General features: G+C 38.2%; 1 protein-coding gene across 2 annotated transcripts in view; it reads right to left on the bottom strand.

Moving 5' to 3' along the window:
* The window catches only part of UGGT2 (UDP-glucose glycoprotein glucosyltransferase 2), an 83,149-nt gene that overhangs the window by 6,055 nt on the left and 56,360 nt on the right, over positions 1-20,734 (bottom strand). Inside the window, exons 26-36 of one of the 2 annotated variants that reach the window (XM_033052927.1) lie at positions 19,900-19,979; positions 18,387-18,576; positions 17,388-17,546; positions 14,816-14,901; positions 9,687-9,771; positions 8,186-8,271; positions 4,892-4,990; positions 3,639-3,723; positions 3,000-3,182; positions 1,992-2,152; positions 1,596-1,710 (exon numbers count right to left, since the gene is read on the bottom strand). In XM_033052927.1, coding sequence (XP_032908818.1) covers positions 1,596-1,710; positions 1,992-2,152; positions 3,000-3,182; positions 3,639-3,723; positions 4,892-4,990; positions 8,186-8,271; positions 9,687-9,771; positions 14,816-14,901; positions 17,388-17,546; positions 18,387-18,576; positions 19,900-19,979 — 1,329 coding nt within the window. Of the gene's footprint in view, positions 1-1,595; positions 1,711-1,991; positions 2,153-2,999; positions 3,183-3,638; positions 3,724-4,891; positions 4,991-8,185; positions 8,272-9,686; positions 9,772-14,815; positions 14,902-17,387; positions 17,547-18,386; positions 18,577-19,899; positions 19,980-20,734 lie in introns of those variants that run through there. The other variant, XM_042779036.1, reaches the window with a different exon arrangement.

Genomic DNA, 20,734 nt, shown 5'->3' on the forward strand with positions numbered 1-20,734 from the left:
TTACTGTACTGGAAGTCTAGCTTTTATGATGTGTAATTTTTTCTCCCTAGGAGTTCTATACTTATACTCCTTGGCATTTAAAATCGCCATTTCTCTCCTATCTACTTCTCTTTTGTGGTTTAAGAACCTTAACTACCACCCATGAAGACTGCACTGCTGGCAGATCAGCAGAGAGCTGAGATTGCTGCTTCTCTCAGAAGGGCAGTGAGCACTCCAGACAAGTATTTAAAATGAAAATAGTAATAAAAGAGTTATAATGCATTCTTATCAGTAGATGAAAGCTCTCCAGGTCTCAAATACATTGCACTGTGGTTTGTATTTCCAGGAGTAATGCTGTATTTTGTGTAAGAAGTAGCAATGAAGACACAGCAAGTGGGTCCTACCAATACAGTCAAACCAGATTAATATGAAAATACTACTTTGAAATATTCACTTTACAAAGTACTTCCAATTCCATTCTCCCAAGATTTAGCTACCTTAACATCTGGTCCTTAAGTGGCTTTTGATTCAATCCAACAGGCTTATACAAGATATATGCTGTCATGTATTAAAGCTGCCATTGGAAATACAAGAATCTTAAAATGAGAAGTTTTAATATTTTGAGAAGATTAGATAAAACCAATTTTCTGAAACCCAGCGTTATGGTGGAAACCCTGTAACCTCTGAATCTTAAAAGGTCTTTCTGAAAGACATCTTGTACATGAACACACTGCTCTATCACATCAGGACTCTGCATGGTGACCAGGGCCAGTAATTCATTCTGTTGTCCAGAAAAATGTAAGCTCTGACTGTTGTTGTATCAGCCTTTTGTTCTTAACATACAGCTAAAGGCTGCTCCAGCTCCAGGTGTCCAGTCTAGTCTCAAGTTTTTAGTATGACTGTATTTCCACTTTTCTTTGTCCAGTAGCATAAGAACTGCTATTTTCAATTTTTACTTTTATTTCTGGAAAAAAAAAAGCAAGTGGCAATAATGTCCTTATGTAAAAGAGAGAAACTTGCTTGCAGAGCAGGGGTGTGGAAAAGCACTGAGCAATGTGGGCTTTGCTACCATGGGATCCTGTTACTGCTAGAGGCAGGTAAAAATCTTCTGTGCTTTAGTAATTCCACAAGGAGAACACCAAAAGCAGGGACAATCTCACTTATGAAGCCTTCTGAGGTTCACCCAAAGTGAGACAAACTCCAGCCACCCCAGGGTGATCATGTACAGCAACCACCAGAGTGCATTTGCAGTTAACTTACAAAAGAAAATTCAATTTAGGTTTAATGGAAAAAGAAGAAGAAAAAGGTAACAAGCTCTTGCTAAACAAGAATATAATTACCATTATCAGAAGGTAGGGTTATCATCAGAAAAACATAGAACAACTAGAAATAATGGTGAAAAGTCCTGTAAGTTGGAGTTTTTCTTCCTTTTATAAATGAAAAATAATCATCAGTGTTCAGTTTTCTGAACTGTGCTCATATGCACTCCTGAAAGTGGTCTAAAACAGCAGTAAATTGCAAATAGTTTTGGAATTATATTTATGTTGAGATACACTATATTCCATACATACTGAGAAAGATAAAATAAACCCAGAAATGCTCAAAGCCTTATATACCTGATCTAGATTTGACAGACTGTTTGGATCCTGACTAAGAGCCTGGTACTGGCCCCGAAGCCTGTCTCCAGCTGCAATCTTCCTGAACTTCTTCAGGTCCACAACATACAAGGCACTAAAAGGATTTAAAAAAAGAGTAAAATTTCTGGGGTTTCACCTTTGTTTTTGATAACAGTAATAAAAGTAACAAGGAAGTAAAACATGTTCCCATCCTGAAGGGATTTTTTTCATTATTAAGTGGCTGAAACTACCATTAAACGGCGAAACCAGTATGTCATCAGAATTCCTGCCTTATTAATCTCTTACTAAGAATGGCTTTTGAATGCCTCAACACCAACACTCAGATTTTAATCAAATTCACAGACTGCACAAGAAGTGTGTAAGGGGTTGTCCTACCTAATATGATATTTCCTTTTCCCGAGGTGTGAAGCCCAGTATCCCGATTTCCAGAAGCGGTACCCGTCCATCTCTCTGCGGCTGTCACAGAAAGGAGTGTATCCATAGGGAGCTCCATTTAGATCTAGGTCTCTCAGTTCTTTCAGGTCACTTCTCACAATCTAAACAAGAATATGTTTATTTTTATAATTTAGTACTATTTCTATGAGGGTAGGTATTGCAGCAGGCTTCACAATGTTTAATTTTAATTAAAAAACCCCTCAGACATGACAACAGTGGGGTACAGACAAACTATTCCACTGGAAGATATCTACCAAATTATTGAGAAGCCCTGACAGTAGTTAGGACAGACAACCAGTGTTCCCAGATGGTGTATCCAGATGAAATTGCAGAGAGCTGCAGACTGCACTGCTACACCTAAATTTAATTTGTTCTTGAGCTTTGGAAAAGGACCAAAATACATCAGAATTTGTCTGAGGTTTTCTTAATAACCTTGTGATAAGCTCTTCAATCAAGTGTCTCAACTCATCTGAAGCAGCACTTTGCCTTTCAGTACATTACACAATGTTCATTCCTGCATGCAAATTTAAAATAGAGATAGGATTCATCTTGAAGAATTTTAGCCATCTAGAAGTTGTTCAAATGGTCCAAATCACCTCAGACACTAGTCATAGTGGAGAATTCCTCTCACCATCAGCCAAAGGACAGAATCACTCCAATATGCTTTCAGAGAAATGCACCTTTAAGATCACACACATCTCTCCAGGTGCCTCTCTCTCCACACAGACAATTTAGGACAACTCAGTTTAGGAAAACTCTTAATGTCCACATGACTGAAGACAAGTGCAATTATTGCACTACATTCTGCAACACCACTGGTTCTTTTTGTACACCTGCAACAGTCTTTCGAGACCAACACCTGAATAAAATGGCCACAGAGAATGAAACTGGATCAATTTAAGCCCAAATTAATTCCTCATACAGTTACATGCCATTATTTTTTCTTACCTGGTCAGCATCGACAAATATTATTTTATCAACAGCCAAAGGGAAAAGAACATCCAAGAAAAGAATTTTGTAGCCCCAGATAATTCTTTGTTTTTCTGTCTGTTGATAAAGCCAGCGGGGCCACTTATACTGGACCAACTCATACTTGAACCCATACTTTTTAGCCATGTGAGGAATTACGTCCTAGGAGAACAACAAAATGAAGAACGAAAGTCATCAGATGCACATATACGAGACACGCAAGGACTCAAAAGGAAAACGAGTGAATGCTCCAGTGCAGCTGCAGCCATGTTGGCTTTACTGACTACATAATTTATTATTTTTAAATGTTCCCTTAGTTTCTTAATATGTTCCTTAGTATCCTCAGCTACACCAATAGAAATAGCATTTCATGCAAGCTCTTGGAGACTATCAGAAGAGAATAAATGATTATAATTTATCACTGGGCTTCATGTTTCAGAAGAGAAGACCCTTATACCTAACACTAGTATTTAATAGATTCAGGGATTATTTTCCACTGTGAAAATTTAATCTGAATTATATAATTAGATATTTAATCTGAATTATATAATTGCAATTAAAAAACCCAAAAAACCCTTAAAATTTAAAAGAAAAAAGAGAGGAAGACTTTTCTCCTACCTTAAATGTTGGGGAGAGATAGTTTTTCAGAAACCAAAATTTAACTGGTGTTTTTGTATGACGGAGGACAGATAGCATCATAATTCTGTGGAAATAGAAGTCTACAATAAACAAACAAATACACACAGGTCATTAAATTTCAACTGCACTTAGAAAGTACTAAAACTCTCTAAGTATAATTTCTTTAACCCAATTTAAGCAGAAATTTTTATCTACTTCTAATTAAAAGCTTTAAACAGCATGTGTTCAAGGGCACTTTGAGATAGCCTTATTTGATCCAGGATTGGCTAGGCAATAGTAGAAGGAACAACTTCAAAAGTGAAGCTATTAACATGTTTTATTCTAGGAGAGGCGCCTGACAAAATTAGAATAATGGTTAGTATCTTATATTAACTTGGCTACTAAAATAACTTATTTTAGAATATACTGGTTGAATTTAATAGGTTGCTTTCTGAAAAGAAAAAAAGCAAAGTTCAAGTCAGATCCTCTTCTGAAAACCCTTAGTAACTGTAAGAATCACTATTTTGGGTTCAATTATTTTTCACTACTGTGGCTTTTGTTTGGTGTAACCAAACAGATACCAACTGCCTTACAACCTTACAAGAGGTCAAGTCTACCTTAAAAATCAAGACATAATGAACTAGAAAATAAGACAAAGCAGCAGGTAGGATGTTTTAAGATTACTTTTTCTCCTTTAAAGTAAATGTGTCTTTCCCTTTATGAAGGTGGTTGCAGGTTGAAGGGAAGAACACAATGCTCAAACTTCAGATAACTCAGCAATCAAATCACTAAACCAGTGTTCAAATCAGAAAAGTAACAGAGATGATTGAAAATAGATCAGGCAACACAGTAAGAATTCCTTAAAAGCACTCACTGCTCATTGAAAGTACCCTGAGATGAGTAAGGCCATACTTGCATGTAGTAAATACAGTTTGTACTAAACACAGATACAACTCCAATGAAATCACTTCAGTTGTGTATTTATACAGAGAGACTGAACTTCATATCTTATGTTTGTATTTCACACATGAAAGACATTTTCTGTCTTCATAGAATAATGGTATTTTTTAACATCTGTATGTTGAATCCCTTTGTTCTTAAAGATTAATTTAGTTCTCAGTGTATACAACTTTTCTGTGTTTTGAAAATTTATTTAGATGTTGTTTAAAAAGTCAGTTTCTATAGGTTGCTTAGTTTACTAAGAAAATTTAGAGCATTGCTATGAAATTGTTTCCCCTTTTACCTTTCCTTACCTTAAAAAACGTTCATATAAATGGCCTGAAGCAACAGAAAAAATGTTAAGAATATCACTTTTCTTTTCCTTCTCATCTGTTGAAATTTCTTCTGAAAATCTAAGAATTATTATAAATAATTATATAGAGTAAACACTCAGATGAAAAAAAAATCCCATTAAATTATCATTAAGCTCATAAAGAATCAAAAATAAGAAAATAAACAAAAGAAATACACATCCTGCAGTAAATAAATACACTTACATTCTGCTTCCACTGCACATGTCTATGATACCACAATCTTTTGGGAGCAAAATGTCATACCCAGTCACTCAGGACAAACAATGGCATTACAAAAACAATTTACTATCTCCAATATTTTCATTCAAACAGAACCCAAATTTGACAGGAATTTAATGTTTTATCAAAGAAAAAATAAATCAGAAATACACACAACCAAGATATCTTGAGAACTGGTAATTTTTAAAATCAGAAACAGTTATTTTTCCAAGCTTCATCCACATGCATTCTACAGCAGAACAAGCAATGCATATTCTGGAAGTGAAGGAAGTCTGCACAGCCCCACAAGTAGTTAGACTGAATATATCCTCTAAAATACAGACTGAGCATAAGGAAAAGATGGCCATGCAAGGCTAAAATCACATATTTAGCCTAGCACCATCCCAACAGCAAATGACAAGGCTGAGGAGTTCACCTTTCCCCAGAATACTCTCATAACTTTCAGAAGTCTGTGCTGACAGGATTTCCCAGTGTTTTATGGAACACTTGCTGAATTCTTCTTCAGATTACTCTGATTCCTCTCCCTATAAATTAATGTATGTATTCAAAGTATGTTGTACAGAGATTTCTGTCTCTGCTGCACAGCATTCTTTGCTTGTTTTGAATACCAAAGTCTACCAGAGCTGGTTTTTAATCACATGCCTTCCAGCACACAGAGGCAGGGGACAGTGGCTGCAATGTCCCTCAGGCACTGCTTCACTGATCTCAGAACTGCAGAGCCAGATCAGTTACAGTTATCAAATTGTTACCATTTGATACTGCTGGAAATTTACCTCAATAGTTTTTTTCTGAGGTGAGTCATTCCTCACACCCTTAGATTGCATGAGTCACTCCTATTACTTTTTCTTCTGGTTATATCCCTTTTAAAAGTATCCTTTAGAAAGTATAAAAACAGGTATCCTCATAATCTTTAAGAGCAAATGAGACAAGTCTCAGATCTTCAATGTATTCAAAAGAATTCAGATCACTCCATTGATACAAAGCTGAAACCTCAGAAATAACTGAGAAGCTGCAATGTGTTTAAGTGGTGTGAATAATCTTTCGAGAAAGCCATGTTCTTTTCACTCAGGCATGGTGAAAGAGAGAGACATCAGTGGAGTGGCATTGTCTGCATGGTATTGCATCTTCAAAGAAGACAGACAACCTCCCAACCAGCACTGAACTCTCACAGGCTAAACAAGACTGCAGTTCATAGGTCCAAGCAGTCTGTCTCCTTTTTTCCTGACTTTTTGTCCCTTGTCTTATATTTAGTGATAGCAGGACTGAAAGAATGTCAAGCTCTTTATAAAGCAACCATCACATGTGAAAAAAGAAAATCGGGGTTTGATGCATGGATCATGAAAATATTGATTCAGCAAAGCTTTACAGAAAGCAGAAATCTCCCAAAGCTGCTGGGCTGACCTGTAAGGTTACATGGGAAAAGCAGTCAGCTGGAGAAGGGCAGCTCAGGTATGAAAGGGCTTGGGCAAAGTGGTGTGCACATCTCCCATTTAGAGCACACCTGGGTTCCTGTAGCAAACAATGTGCTGCTGGATGTTCTTTTCATTCTGGGATAACAAAAAGGAAGGGTATTTGACAAGATCCTAGATGGCAAGAGGCTGACAGACAGTCAGCCTCAAATAATGCCCTTGAGCCACAACCTTGAATCACTGGGAAGAGCAAACAAACTTCACCGGGTGAGGTGCTTCCTTGGCCAGCCAAGCTCAGAGCATGAAGAATGCCACTGTGATAAAAGGCAAGACCTGGAAGATTGAGAGATCTCTGGCCTTGTAACCTTCTTAGAGGGAGTTAAGATTTTGATCTCTGCACATATATCCTTTGATGCAGCCAATTAGAAGTGGGAAGCTTGAAGTCAATGAAAAATTCCTTCAACTAACATCATTCTTCAAAGGAGGCACCTTTGTGGAGCAATGTGGACGCGTGGAAGAAATTTTTGAGAATTGTAGCACAGTAGTCTGGAAGGGTTTCTGAATCTAGTCAGTATGGGTACAAATTGAAAAAGGGAAAATTAAGGTTAGATAGTAGGAAGGAATCCTTTAGTGTGAAGGTAGTTAGACATTGGAACAGGTTGGCCTGGGAGGCTGTGGCTGCCCATCCTTGGCAGTGTTCAAGGCCAAGCTGGTGTAGTGGGAGGTGTTCCTACCCATGGCAGGGGATTTGAGACTAGGTGGTCTTTAAGGGCGCTCCCATCCCTTAAAATTCTATGATTCTGTTATAGTCTAACAGTAAAATCATCTGTGGATAAATGGTGATAAACATAAAATTAGCAACAGAGACTCAATATAGTCTTAGGTCTCCAGGTACTTGTGGCACAGGAGGCCTTATCATGAGAAATTTTAAAGCTGGAACAGAAGCTAGTCCTTGATCTACCAAGAGATGTGTGTGTACAGGACTGTCTGGAGCAAAGCGATTAGTGGATAAAGTGGAATTGCTATGCCTTTTCTTTATTTTGTTTAGCAGTCTGTGACTGACAACCATTGCCCAAGCTGCTGAAAACTGAAGAAAGTTGTTGAGTCTTGTTTAAAACAGCAAATTAGAAATACTACAAAGTTATTAGCCCCAAATGCAATGCTTGAGAAGCTTATTACAATTACTTACAGAACTCAAACTTTAAAGTAAAAGGTAAAAACACTTATTGAGATGTCATAAATTATGTCTAGGAGTAGACAAGCAGCATTGGCCTGCTTTTTGATGTTCAGTTTGACATATCTGAGTACCACATAATCAGCAGAGATTTTCACATTGAGACTGATTCCCTGCCACAGCAAAATGAAAAAAACATCCAAAGGAGGAAATGAAGGGAAACTAGAAATGCAAAGGAGGGATTAAGAAGGGAATAAAAAAGGAGATTTACAAGACATTATAGCTTGTCTTTCCCCTCTTTTATTTTCATAATAAATCTCCTGGAGAGCCTTTTTACACATTTGTATCACTATCAAGTAAGAAAATTTACTGGCTATGAGTAAAAATAAACACGACCTGGAACAGCTGAATTAGAAGCAAACTATGCATTACCTTGCCACTGATTCCACATTTCCTTTTTTTCCTGTTGTTCCATCTGTAAGAAGCTCTTCATTCACTTTATCAGGCTTTTTCTGTACCTGGTCAGTAAAATAAATGCCTTTGTGCAACTTGAGAAGGTAGCTGATAGTAATTACTATTTGCTTTATCATATCTAACTAAGGTGTACTAACTGGCTACAGCCACTAAGTGTGGTCATTAATAAATCAGCCAGTACATTCCAAGCCCTCTGTACATCTTTATGCAAACAGTAACTTCAAGTGTGGTGAATTTTATCTCACTTTCCTCCCTCATGAGTTGTAATCCAGCCATTAGCTGGCAGAAGTGTAGCACCTCACAATGAGAATTGTCATTCTCATAAGCCCTTCACAAGGAGAAAGTGATAAATTTGTCACTGAAACATAAGCTCTCCCATTCAACTTAAACAATTTCTGCTCTTATGCAGATGCTTATAAAAACTCAAGAATAATTTCATTTACCACCTCAATTTCCTTGATTAAAAGAAATCTAACTGCTTTTGAAAACCAAATAGCTTCTTACACCCTGAATATATGAACATACCCAATTCTGATAATATTAATTTCACATGTTTATATTGTCAAGCTAACACAGATTTCTGTTGACACTAAATCAGGAGTATTTTTAGCCAATGCTCCTGAAGCCCCATTCTACAGATCAGTGAAGTGATTCAGGAGTTCAAGTGAATACCAGAGCTTACATATTCTAGTTATAGGCATAATACATACCACCTTTCACACAGTAATATTCCTATTCTGGCTCAAAATAGGAAAATTAGGCACTCTTTTATCCATTCTCTGTGATTTAAAGACAGGCGCATCGTGCTCCAGAGTCTTACACATTTTCTCTTGGGTTCTGGAAACTTTCAGTTACAGGACTGGGGGAGAGACTCACCTCCGGTGTTTTAAAATATTTACAAAATAGTGGAAAATATATAGCATTATGAGGTTCTTTCTCCTCAATATAAGTGGTGTTTCATTAACTGTTTTCAATACATGTAATGAAAGCAACATAATTTAATCGACATAAATTAGGTTGCCTAGGGTAAAATTCAACACATCTAATTTTGACTTCCACTCTGGAATCTGGACTTTGTGTAGAATCTCTCCTCAGTCCCCGGAGAGAAATTGATGCCTCAAGACGTCATTGTCTTAGTTTAAATCCATATATGAGCTAGGATGAGCAGTCCTTTAGACTCCTGCTAAGCACAAAGGGAATTTAAGTCACCAAGACTATATGCTTGGGCACCTCAAGCTAGATGAGATAAATGTTATCTATGTTTAACAGCTATTTAACAAATCTCCCACACAATTAGTATAACCTGATTGGATCAAATTAACTACATTAATTTGCACATCCTTCTCTTTAATTATACATAATCTAAATTACATATTTCAGTATACATATTTCAATTAAATATAGCCAGAGACACGTAAGCATAAGTCATATTTCATATATGGAAACACTGCATACATACTTGAACTTTGATAATTTTGCTTCTGAAGTTGTTTAATACCACAATAACGTCTGTCAGGTCAGCTACAGAATCTGTTCCTTCATGGCTGTGAGGAGAAAAAAACCCAAGCAAATGTACTGTCACATTATAATATGCATTGTTATTTGGGTTTAATCAGAGAATAAGGTTTAGAATTGCTGATATTTACAGAAAAAAATTACTTCAGTTACATCTAATTATATTTTAACTTCAAAAACTTTGAGTTTTATTCATCACTGGACATTGTCTAAAGTTGTTGCCTTCACTTTTTAATTTGAATTTTCACAGGAAATTTACTAATCAATGAAAAACTGCAGTAACCTCGAGCTAAACACATTATTATGTATTATATATATTATATTCAAATATTAAACAACAATCTATTTTTGAAATAGGGAAAACATTTTAGAAATTGTGTGATGGCATTAAATGTACTTTTAAAATAGATCTGTTTTAAAAAGTCTAGGGAAATCTTCATTGCAGCGCTGAGATAGTGAATATTGGCTTTCAGTTGGCTGGCTTTTGAAACTGTACCCCTGAAGACACAGCTGTGCAAGCACCACATGAACCTCTGCCCTACTGAACATCAGCTTAAAGCTATTCAGGTGTCTCCAAACTACATTGCAGTCCACAGAACAACTAATGTGAAAAATGTTACTGTGATACAGTATCATAACATAATTTTCAAATTTTCTAGCTTTTACACCTCCATAGCCCATATATTTCCCCTTCAATCCCTTCTGTCCTTTATCAGCATTATGTGGGTTCCTCTTGCTAGAGCCACCCACATAAAAAATGGGTTTAAGAAAGTAATCTGCTACTCCTTATGCTTCATTTTTTCCTCCCTAGAAAACAGAAATATTTAAATCTTGTTTCCATGTCTATCATACCACTTACCTAAACATCGCAGCATTTTACACACTCATCTGAATTTTCTATTTAATACATTTTTTTAAAATGTACCTGCAATCACTATGTCTCATGGAGATGGCCATCCTTGCACAAAAACAATGTTAAGAATTATCTGAACTTTTCTACTCTCTATTGTTGTTTTATTTTCACACTTTTAAAATATCATACATATGCACACAGACAACAATGGTCTTTTCATCACAGGGATGTATAGTGCTCAGATTTTAACTTCATTTTAAATCAAGTGTGTCACTAAAAAGTTCTAAAATAGTAAAATTTTATCCAAACACAAACTGCTGATACCAGCAGCTAGCCCCATGTTCCCATTTTTGCCCTCAGTGGTCACACAATCAAAATTTTCTCTGTTATTTGCTCAGTTACCTCAAAATCCCAATGCTATGAATTTTGTAGGTAGATACAGAGGATTCTGCTGATAAAGAGGATTTTCCAAAGTCTTTGCAATATCCTCAGAGTGTTTGGTTTGGATGTAAATTCAACAACATTGCTTTGTCTCCCTAAATCTCTTTCACGGATGCCTCCCTGTGGGCTCCATCTTTACTGAACACCAACTGTTCTATTCTGCACAGAACTCAGTTTGATGAATTTCTGTCCTACTATGAACAACCTTGTTAAATCCAAGCAAAACATTTGCATAGTGACAGCACTATGACATATATAATAATAGCTGCCTTATTGTTATGTAATTGTAAAAAGCTAAACACGTCTAGCAGACTATTTATATCACAACTTGAACATGTTTCAAAACACTTAGATGCTTTTAAGACAAATTCATACCAACATAATACAAATTATAATTTTCCATATGGAGAATAAAAGAATTAACATTCAACAAATGGAGATCCTTTAAAACCTCAAGCCCAAGAAACAAACATACGACTCCTTGCCCAAATTATAAAAGATATAACCCTACAGCTAAGCAGTCGGGATGATATCAAAATATAACAAATTATATCTACCTGCCTTTTAAAAAAGTAAAATATTCATCAGGATTTTATATACATCTTTAGCTATGAATCATTTTCTGCAATCTTATCTTGCAATCCCTACTTGTTTTCCTACCAACATCAAAGTCTCAATAATATGCAGTGCCCATATTATTGCAGAATATAGCAATTTTTATTTTCCTAATATTCATAGTAATTTATTAATAACAAATTGATTTACAAGCATGACTGCATCAAAATAATGATCCTTGTTAGAAGCAGCCTCAAGAAGAAAGAGGCAGCTTATTTTAAATGTTGTGCATTTACATATAGTAAGAATGAATTACTTCCAACTGTGATAGAAGCAAGTAGGATAAATACTGAGATGTAGAACATTCTAAAACTCCTTTAAAATGCACAGGCTTGTGCCTCAAAGAAAACAGGTTTGCCTCACACTGCAACAGTAGAGGTTATGACTAATATATATGGATGGAGAATAAAATGCATTAATTCTTGGCAAAATTCAATCCTATCAAACAGTTGCCTGAGTTCTGATAGCAACTTCATACTATTAATACTGTAAAAGAAATAACAAGGATCCTGGTGCAGCTCCATAAACACACTTTTCCTGTTGTACTTTAAGTCTACAGTTGGAATAATAAGATGAAATAAATTCCACTGTTTAGATTCCTCATGAGGTATTAGTTTTTAGTAACTTAGCTGAGTTCAATTAAGCACATTTGTGTTACAGAGAAAAAATGGGCAAAACCCCTGCAGATCATTTAAATTTCCTTTGATCCAGGCTAGAATGTAGAGTGGTTTCATTATTTAACTCAACTACACCTCATTACGTTATTTTTTAAACCGAGTTATCTTATATAAATCACTTTATACTTCTTAAGAATTAAATGTTAAATGAGACAAATGGTACAGATACAGTTGGTGGAGATTAGGTGAATGTCTAAGGGTAAGAACTATGTTTTTCTGCTTTTTCAACAGATTGTAAGTGATTTCTGGAAAAAAATAAAGCGAAAATTACAAACAAATAGAATGAATCTAACATCCTATTAACATTTCTTTCTGTAACACTGATATTAACCAAATGTTCAAAACCACAAAGAGGTTAATCAAGTTTTTGTGTTTTTTAGTAGTAGCTGATAATTAACAACACATGGAACTATGTATTCCTGGGTTTCAAGTACAGTAATTTCACAATTATAAGCCACACTGACTATAAGCCGCATCTCCGGGTGTCGGCAACTTTTCATTCATTGTCCATACATAAGCCACACCTGATTATAAGCTGCACGTTCCAATACAGAGTGTGGTAAAAGGTATCTGTTCTATCACCATCTGTTCAGGGTGGGGGCAGTGATCCTTATCTCAAAGGCAGATATTCTGCTAATGGGCCATCCATTGAAACCAGGCAGAGCATTGTTTTTTATCTTTTCACAACCCATCCTTCCTCCACGAGTCATTTTCTGCTAATGGCCCACTGAGTCCCACTGTGGGACTGATAAAATTTCTTCATCCCATTGGAAGTTGCTCCAGCCAGGGGGAAGAGCCCAACATTTCTTACCAAAATAAAAACAGAGGTTTTGGGACACTAAGGGAGCCCCTTTCTCCACTGGACTCCAGAGGAAAACCGGATTTCTCCACATCACCACTGGACCTCCAGAGGGAAACTGCACCTTCTGCAGGAGCACTGCTCCAACTGAACCACATCTGTCACGGCAGGAGGATGCAGCCACCATTTAATAGAACTGCTACCAACACCCTGCCTGACAGGGTGTCAGGTTGTACTCTGACTTTGTCAGGGTTTGGAGTTTGTTTCTTTGTAGTACTGTATTTCTATTTTAATTTCCCTAGAAAAGAACTGTTATTCCTAATTCCCATATTTTTGCCTGAAAGCCCCTTGATTTCAAAATTACAATAATTTGGAGGAAAGGGGTTTACATTCTCCATTTCAAAGAGAATCTCCTGCCTTTCTCAGCAGACACTTGTCCTCCAAACTAAAACAGCAACTTTTTGTTCTTTGTCCATATATAAGCCGCACCTGATCATAAGCCTCACTTTGGGTTCAGACCAAAATTTTAATCAAAATGGTGTGGCTTGTAATTGTAAAATTACTGTAATAATAAATAGTTTATAAGAAGTAGACCTATTTCAAGCCACACAATTACTTTGAGGGGGAAAGGTGATAATAGGAAAAAGAAAAAAAAAGGAAGAACTGAAGCTGAGATTAATTAAACAATATTGCTCCTCTAGAAGAGAGATTAGATTTAAAGCTTCAAGAAAAAGCTCTCATATGCTACAGGTCCATGCTTTTCCATAAAACATGGGGAAAAGGTGATTCTTGTAAGGAATAGTTAGAATGATGTTGAGCACAAATATTCCTTTACATGAAAGTCAACCACGGCAATTACAGACCTAGAAGCCATAGAGATGTCACCTAAATGCCAGTTACAGGATTACAACTTTCTTTCTATGGACAGAGCTTTCTCCCAAGAGAGGGAAATGTGGTGCAGTCAACATGCAGACAGGGTCTCGATATGAAGGGTGCTTTGATATCCTAAGGTAGAAGAGGAATAACCACAGTGATCCTTAGATGATTTAGACAACTAAGAAACACTCAGAATTAATCAAAGCAAAAAGTCTAGAAGTGCAATGACTGCAATGCTCCTGTTTAAAAAGATGCCACCTATAAATACACTGGATTCAGAGGCATCCTCAGGGCTGAAAAAAATTATGAGAGGGAAATTCATGGTACTTCCTCCAGCTGATCAAGATAGTTCTGGAGAGCAATGCTTGATTGGATATAATCTTGAAATTACATGTTAAGTATGTTGGGAATAACAAAATATTAATCAACAAAACCATGAGTGACATTTCTACAGAATTTGGTACAAGCCATTATGTGATAATGGTAAGCATGCATGGAATTGACAGGGCAAGTAAGTATAACAGGGCAAGTAAGTGAGAGACACTGCCAGCATCCAGTCTAGCTGAGCAGCTTAGGTTTATTATGCATTAACAAGCTGAAATGCCTTCAAAAACACACGAAGCCATCAAACAACAACTAACAACACAAGGAAATAAGGTATCCCTCACATACTTTAAATCATCATTTGCATCTTACATTTTTTAAATGCCATCTTCGCTCATTTTCCTTCAGTCTTGTCAGATCTTTTCAAAATATGTTGCACTTTCAGATTAATTTTAATTTTTGTTTCCAAATGATGGATTCATACTTACGAAAAAACCTGATAAATCTCCTCAGACCTTCCTTTACGCAATCTCAGCGTCCAAGCACCTGGATTTGCTTTCAGCTGAAAATACCCCTAAGTAAAAAAGACAAGCACATTTCAGACTCAACGATCTTCATATATAAAAATCAACTGTTCAACATTTATACTAGCCCTGAAAGAATTGTGTCAGTGATGGAACCAACTATCACTTTTCCTATATGTCCGTTTTAATGTCTTTCAGTTGCACCATTTCTTTCTAGCTGAATTTGAGTTGCATACAAAAACACCACCAAGAACAGTAAGTAAAAGAGCAGCAAAGAAATAAATTATTGAACACACATTAAATTGAAAAGCTTCTTTGAAACTCAAAGCATTTGTCTGGAACAACTTTCCAAGTCAACACAATTCCTTCCCATTTTAGGAACACTGTAAACAGTTATTACTATGTTGAAGTCACACAGAGCAAGTTTAGAAATGTGAAGAATTGTGAGAAGTTTCATCATGCCAAACATCATCCACTGTTGAGACCACATTCAATAATTGTGCCAAAAATCGAAGAGTCACAATTTATTAAGCATTTCATTCCTTATGATGCAGTATTTACAGAGACTAGAGAACAGCAGATAGGTAAAAGGTCTTATTAATCTAAATCCTTCTCTATCAAATTCCCTTAGCCAACAGAAAAGAAGTTTTTCACTTCAGAAGTCACATGGTCTTCTACTCTATAGACTGTCAACATGAAAAAGAATTACAGTAATTTCACGAATACAAGCCGCACCAATTTGACCAAAATTTTGGTGGAAACCCGGAAGTGCGGCCAATATTCCGGGGCGGCTAATACATTAACAAAATTCTAAAAGCTGCCAACACGGAAGTGAGAGCCCGCGGCAGCCCCAAGCCAAGCTGGAGCCCGGCCGGCCCCGGCAGAGGTGGGAAAGCCTGGCAGAGGCGGGGCCAGCAGTGTGGGGGCGGGCGGCAGAGCCTGAGCCAGCAGGGCGGGGCAGGGGGGGCGGCAGAGCCCGGGCCAGCAGGGCGGGGGAGCCCGGGAGAACTGGGGCTAGCAGTGCAGGGGAGCATGGCAGAAGCAGGAAGGCCGGCGGGTGGGGCTGCCTGGCAGCGGGGGAAGCCCAGCAGAATCGGGGCCAGCAGCGTGGGGGAGCCCGGCGGTGCGGGGGCCTGCAGTGCCGGTCAGGGCGAGGAAACGCGGCGGCGGTGCAGATGGGAGGGGGCGGCCGGCGAGCCTGGCGGCGGCGGCAGCGGCTGGCCCGCCGGCAGGGCGAGTACGTGAACGCAGCGGCGACGCGGCCGGCATGCCTGCCAGCGGCGGCAGTGCCTGGCCCGCCGGCAGGGCGAGTACGTTAACGCAGCGGCGACGCGGCCGGCATGCCTGCCAGCGGCGGCAGTGCCTGGCCCGCCGGCAGGGCGACTATGTTAACGCAGCGGCGACGCGGCCGGCATGCCTGCCAGCGGCGGAAGTGCCTGGCCCGCCGGCAGGGCGAGTACGTGAACGCAGCGGCGACGCGGCCGGCATGCCTGCCAGCGGCGGCAGTGCCTGGCCCGCCGGCAGGGCGACTACGTTAACGCAGCGGCGACGCGGCCGGCATGCCTGCCAGCGGCGGCAGTGCCTGGCCCGCCGGCAGGGCGACTACGTTAACGCAGCGTCGACGCGGCCGGCATGCCTGCCAGCGGCGGCAGTGCCTGGCCCGCCGGCAGGGCGAGTACGTGAACGCAGCGGCGACGCGGCCGGCATGCCTGCCAGCGGCGGCAGCGGCTGGCCCGCCGGCAGGGCGAGTACGTTAACGCAGCGGCGGGGCGGTGCTGACGGGAGAGGGGGGCCAGTGAGCCCGGCGGCGGCTGCAGCACCACCCGGCCGGCCCCGTCAGCAACCATGAGCGGGCCGAGCCTGCCTGGCCCCGCCCCGAGCCAGTAAAGCCCGCTATGCCGCGATCCTGTTACTAATTGGCCAATTTGTGAAAGCTGCGCACGGATTCTCGCGACGAACGAAAGTGCGGCTAATATTCGGGGTACGGCTTATCTATTGACAAAGACAGCAACATTGTCGAGGCACCGGGGGTGCGGCTTATAATCCGTGCGGCTTGTATTCGTGAAACTACTGTACTTTGCATGATAAGAGGAATTCTCAGGTATGGGTAGTTCCTACCAAGGCTCTAAGCACTTACCTGAAGCATCTAAAATGGGAGCCTTCTTTTGCCTGGATTGTTGTGTAACGAAAAGGGTTATTTCAAGCAGAATGTGAATCATGCCTTACATTTGTCAGGGAATCTCAACCTGAATACAACCACCTCCTACCACCTACTAGAGGCAATTAGGCCGCAAATTTAGGCACTTCAGGCAAGAGTATAAAATTAGGCTATATTTAAACCTATATTGCATCACAGAAGAGGAGCAGGGGGGAAAACTCAGCAAACTGGACATGAGCTCAGCTCCAGGATGTGCCTGTTACTTTCGCATTACTAAGCTTGCAACACAGAGAAATGGATTTAAAGAACAAGATGCTCATGAAGAATTCTCACAAGAAGAGTGCTATTGTAATGACTATCCCTGTACTAAGTACTTACGAGGTTGGCCATCACAATAGTATCAACCATGACAGGATTCTTCTTTGTGCCCAGAGTGAACTGTAACCCTCGAGGAGGCTGTCCAGTTGTCACATCAAAGCAATGGCCTTCAAGCAATATATATTCCAGTTCATATTCTGCTAAAACTGCTCCTTTTATCTATGGAAGGAATGCTTCATCAATAAATTATGTCACTTAACTATGTGGGAAAAGCAAAATATTACAGTCACAAACATGTTGTGTGGGATTTACCTCAAGGTAACTCCCACAGTCAAAAAACCCCCAAGAAAAGTCCATTCAGAGGGAACTTCACTCAATTATAATACAAGTATCCAAGACAAAGAAGAAGGATCAGTTTCTGGAGGGACCTCTTCTCTTCTGACTCTTGAGGAAACTGAGGCATCTCTGCCTTTGGTAAGGTAAATTCCAACTTTACTTTCACAACACACTTTCAAATACACAGCTTTGGTCAATCCAACACCTTCAATATTTTGCATAATCTTATAGACTCAAATTTATTGACTTTGAAGATGGGGGAACAAAATATAATTAAATAATAATTGAAAGAATTGTGAAAGAAAAGAGGGTAAAATACATTTTGAACTACATTAATAAACAGTCATATATTTCAGTTTATATGAAGATTTACCTAGGTTACAAGAACTAGGAAACACAAAGAATCCTTTAATTGCTTCACTTTTATCTTACATGCGGTATTTCTATAAACACAAAACTCAACATAGCAGGTAAATTGCTTTAACTTGTACTTTGCATTCTGATTTTTTTCTATTCCATTGCTTTCCTTTAAGACTAGCCTTTGTTTTTTTTAAAGAAAGAAAATAAAAAAAAAATTGTGACAATAGAAATGCAAAATATTGACTATACCAAAGAAAATATTTCTGGAGAACAGACACAAGACAAATATTGCAAGATTTCCATTTCCCTCTTGAAGTAGAAAGGCCATCACAAGTTTTATGACGTTTGCAAATTATTACTTACTTCCTGCAAATGAATGTTATCAAGGTCACAGGAACTGTTTACTGCTTCAACCAGCCAGCTTTCAGGAGTGATCATGTTTAGGGTCAAAAGTGGTGATTCTGGCAATTCTAGGAATTTGGCTACAGGTTCAGAAGGAAGGTGCTTGTTGATTCCATAAGTTATTTCTGGTTCCAGAACAAAACGATAGAAGCTGTTGAAAAAGAAGTGCGACAAAATCCCAACTTTTACTGAAATATCAAGTTCAAACATGAAGCACTTCTAAAATACTTTCAAATATAGTGAATATGTACCAAGTATAATGAAATTTGGAGGAAAAGTAGCTCCCTATTCTTTTGGAATATCATCATACAATAAATACCTACAGCATCTCAAATGTGTTGGTAGATGAACACAGATCTATTCACTTTTGGCAATTTTGCTGTGGACATGCCTATGAAAATAAATACCCAAGAGGTGCATCTTGACTGTTAGCAGCCTTGAATTCTCAGAATCTGCATCACTGAACTAAGCAGAAGGACTAATCTCTACAGGATGAAAGGTCTTTGAGAATGGCTACTGTCACTAGCAGCAGCAGAGACAGAGCAGAGGAAAGGAAGGATTTCTCTGCTCCTCTCCAGCTCTTACCCCAATTATTCCACATGTAAAAGTTTTCCAAAGCACAAGGAAAGAACCAGGCACCAAGAACTGCAAAGTGCCCAGCTTCAAAAGCAATTATAACAGTGTTCAAACAAGAAGACACGCAGAAGACTCATAATTAAGACCCTCTTGTGGCATAAGAGATGTGAGTAATTCCTCTCAAAATGTATAAAAACTAAGGACTTCTGTTTTGTGGGCAAATGATTAATTCTACAACCCACTAGCTAAAGGACAAACACTACCACCAGCCTCTCTCACAGGTAATTAGTAATATAGGTGTTAGAACTATAGATAAAATACCCGTCAAGGAGTTGGCTGTGCTTAAACATTTCTCTTGGAGGGAATTCATTTCAATCTAAGTGTCTATCACTGAATTAGTGAACCCTGATTTTTACACACAGATAAAAGAAACTTCAGTTTATAGTAGATACATTCAGGCTATCGTATTCTCAATTAAATATAACAACATCTCAATACAACAAATGCAAACTGTGCATTTATTCAGATGAATTTAATTCTTAGGAGTACTGAATCTGTAAAACTCATTACACAAACAGTGGTCTGTAAAGAAGGGAAAAACTTAGACAATACCCCTTCACAAGTTTTCACAGGCATGTAAGACTCTCCATTGATTTATTTAAGGCCTGTTAATGAGATACACATCTGATGGACTAGATCACTTCCCTGGGATACCATGCCTGACACCTTAAAACAGGAACTTTTCTCTAAACAGGTGCAAACTGCTTAAGTAACATTCAATGAAAAATGAGTCAACAAAAAGAATTCAGAAACACAAAGCAATGCTTACCTTTTAAGAAAATTAACACTATTAAGGCTGTTTTTCCAAAATGAGCATGAAAAGCTATGAACTACTAACCTCTTCAGTGGCACTTCAGACAGCTTAGATCTGCAGTTCAAAAATAACCTGAGTTTCATATTAATAATGTCCTTGAGTACCTGCAGAAAAAAAAAAAAAAATCTCTGTGAAAAATGGTTCTTGGTAGTCACCAAACTTTGAAAAGAAGCCAAAGTTACCCTTGTGACATCCTGCCATTTCTCAAGTTTCAGCAGAATCTAAAACTTTTTAATAGATATATTTACATCTGCATATTAAAGGTTATTGTCAGATATTCTAAATAAAGATATGACCTTTCCTAAAACTGCATGATTTAGCACATTATATTCTTGATAGTCAAAATATTAATGTCTTCTCCTACTCACGCAGTTTTTTCAAGAGCAGCTATCCTCATTTTCCAATGCTTCACCCTTGTTACATTGTGCTTTTAAAACACTTGAAGTTCTCCAAGTACAGCACATGCCTTTTATTCAACAAACAGTCTTAAAACAATCACTTTCACTCTTATTAAAATAGTTGTATATGGTAAACTGTTGAATATAGTAAAATTCAGAGAATTATTTTAATATTCAATTATTTAATAACATTAAATGTCATCAATAGATTAACAATATATTAAACCATTCAATTAAATTCGAATCATTTTGGTAAGTTAACATATTTATATTTTTTTCTCTCATTTTCTTAATCTATTCATTTCTACAATAGTAATGTTCTGGATGCTGTTATATAGGAACCATAATATTAAAACATTATTTTATTTCTTATTTTTGTGAGCAATCTGTTTTGCTTAAAGCTAACAAAGCTATTAATTTCTTTAAAGCACTCATAAAAATCTTTATCAAGTTACCTTCAT

This window comes from Catharus ustulatus, chromosome 2 (genome assembly GCF_009819885.2).
Source record: "Catharus ustulatus isolate bCatUst1 chromosome 2, bCatUst1.pri.v2, whole genome shotgun sequence".
Lineage (NCBI taxonomy): Eukaryota > Metazoa > Chordata > Aves > Passeriformes > Turdidae > Catharus > Catharus ustulatus.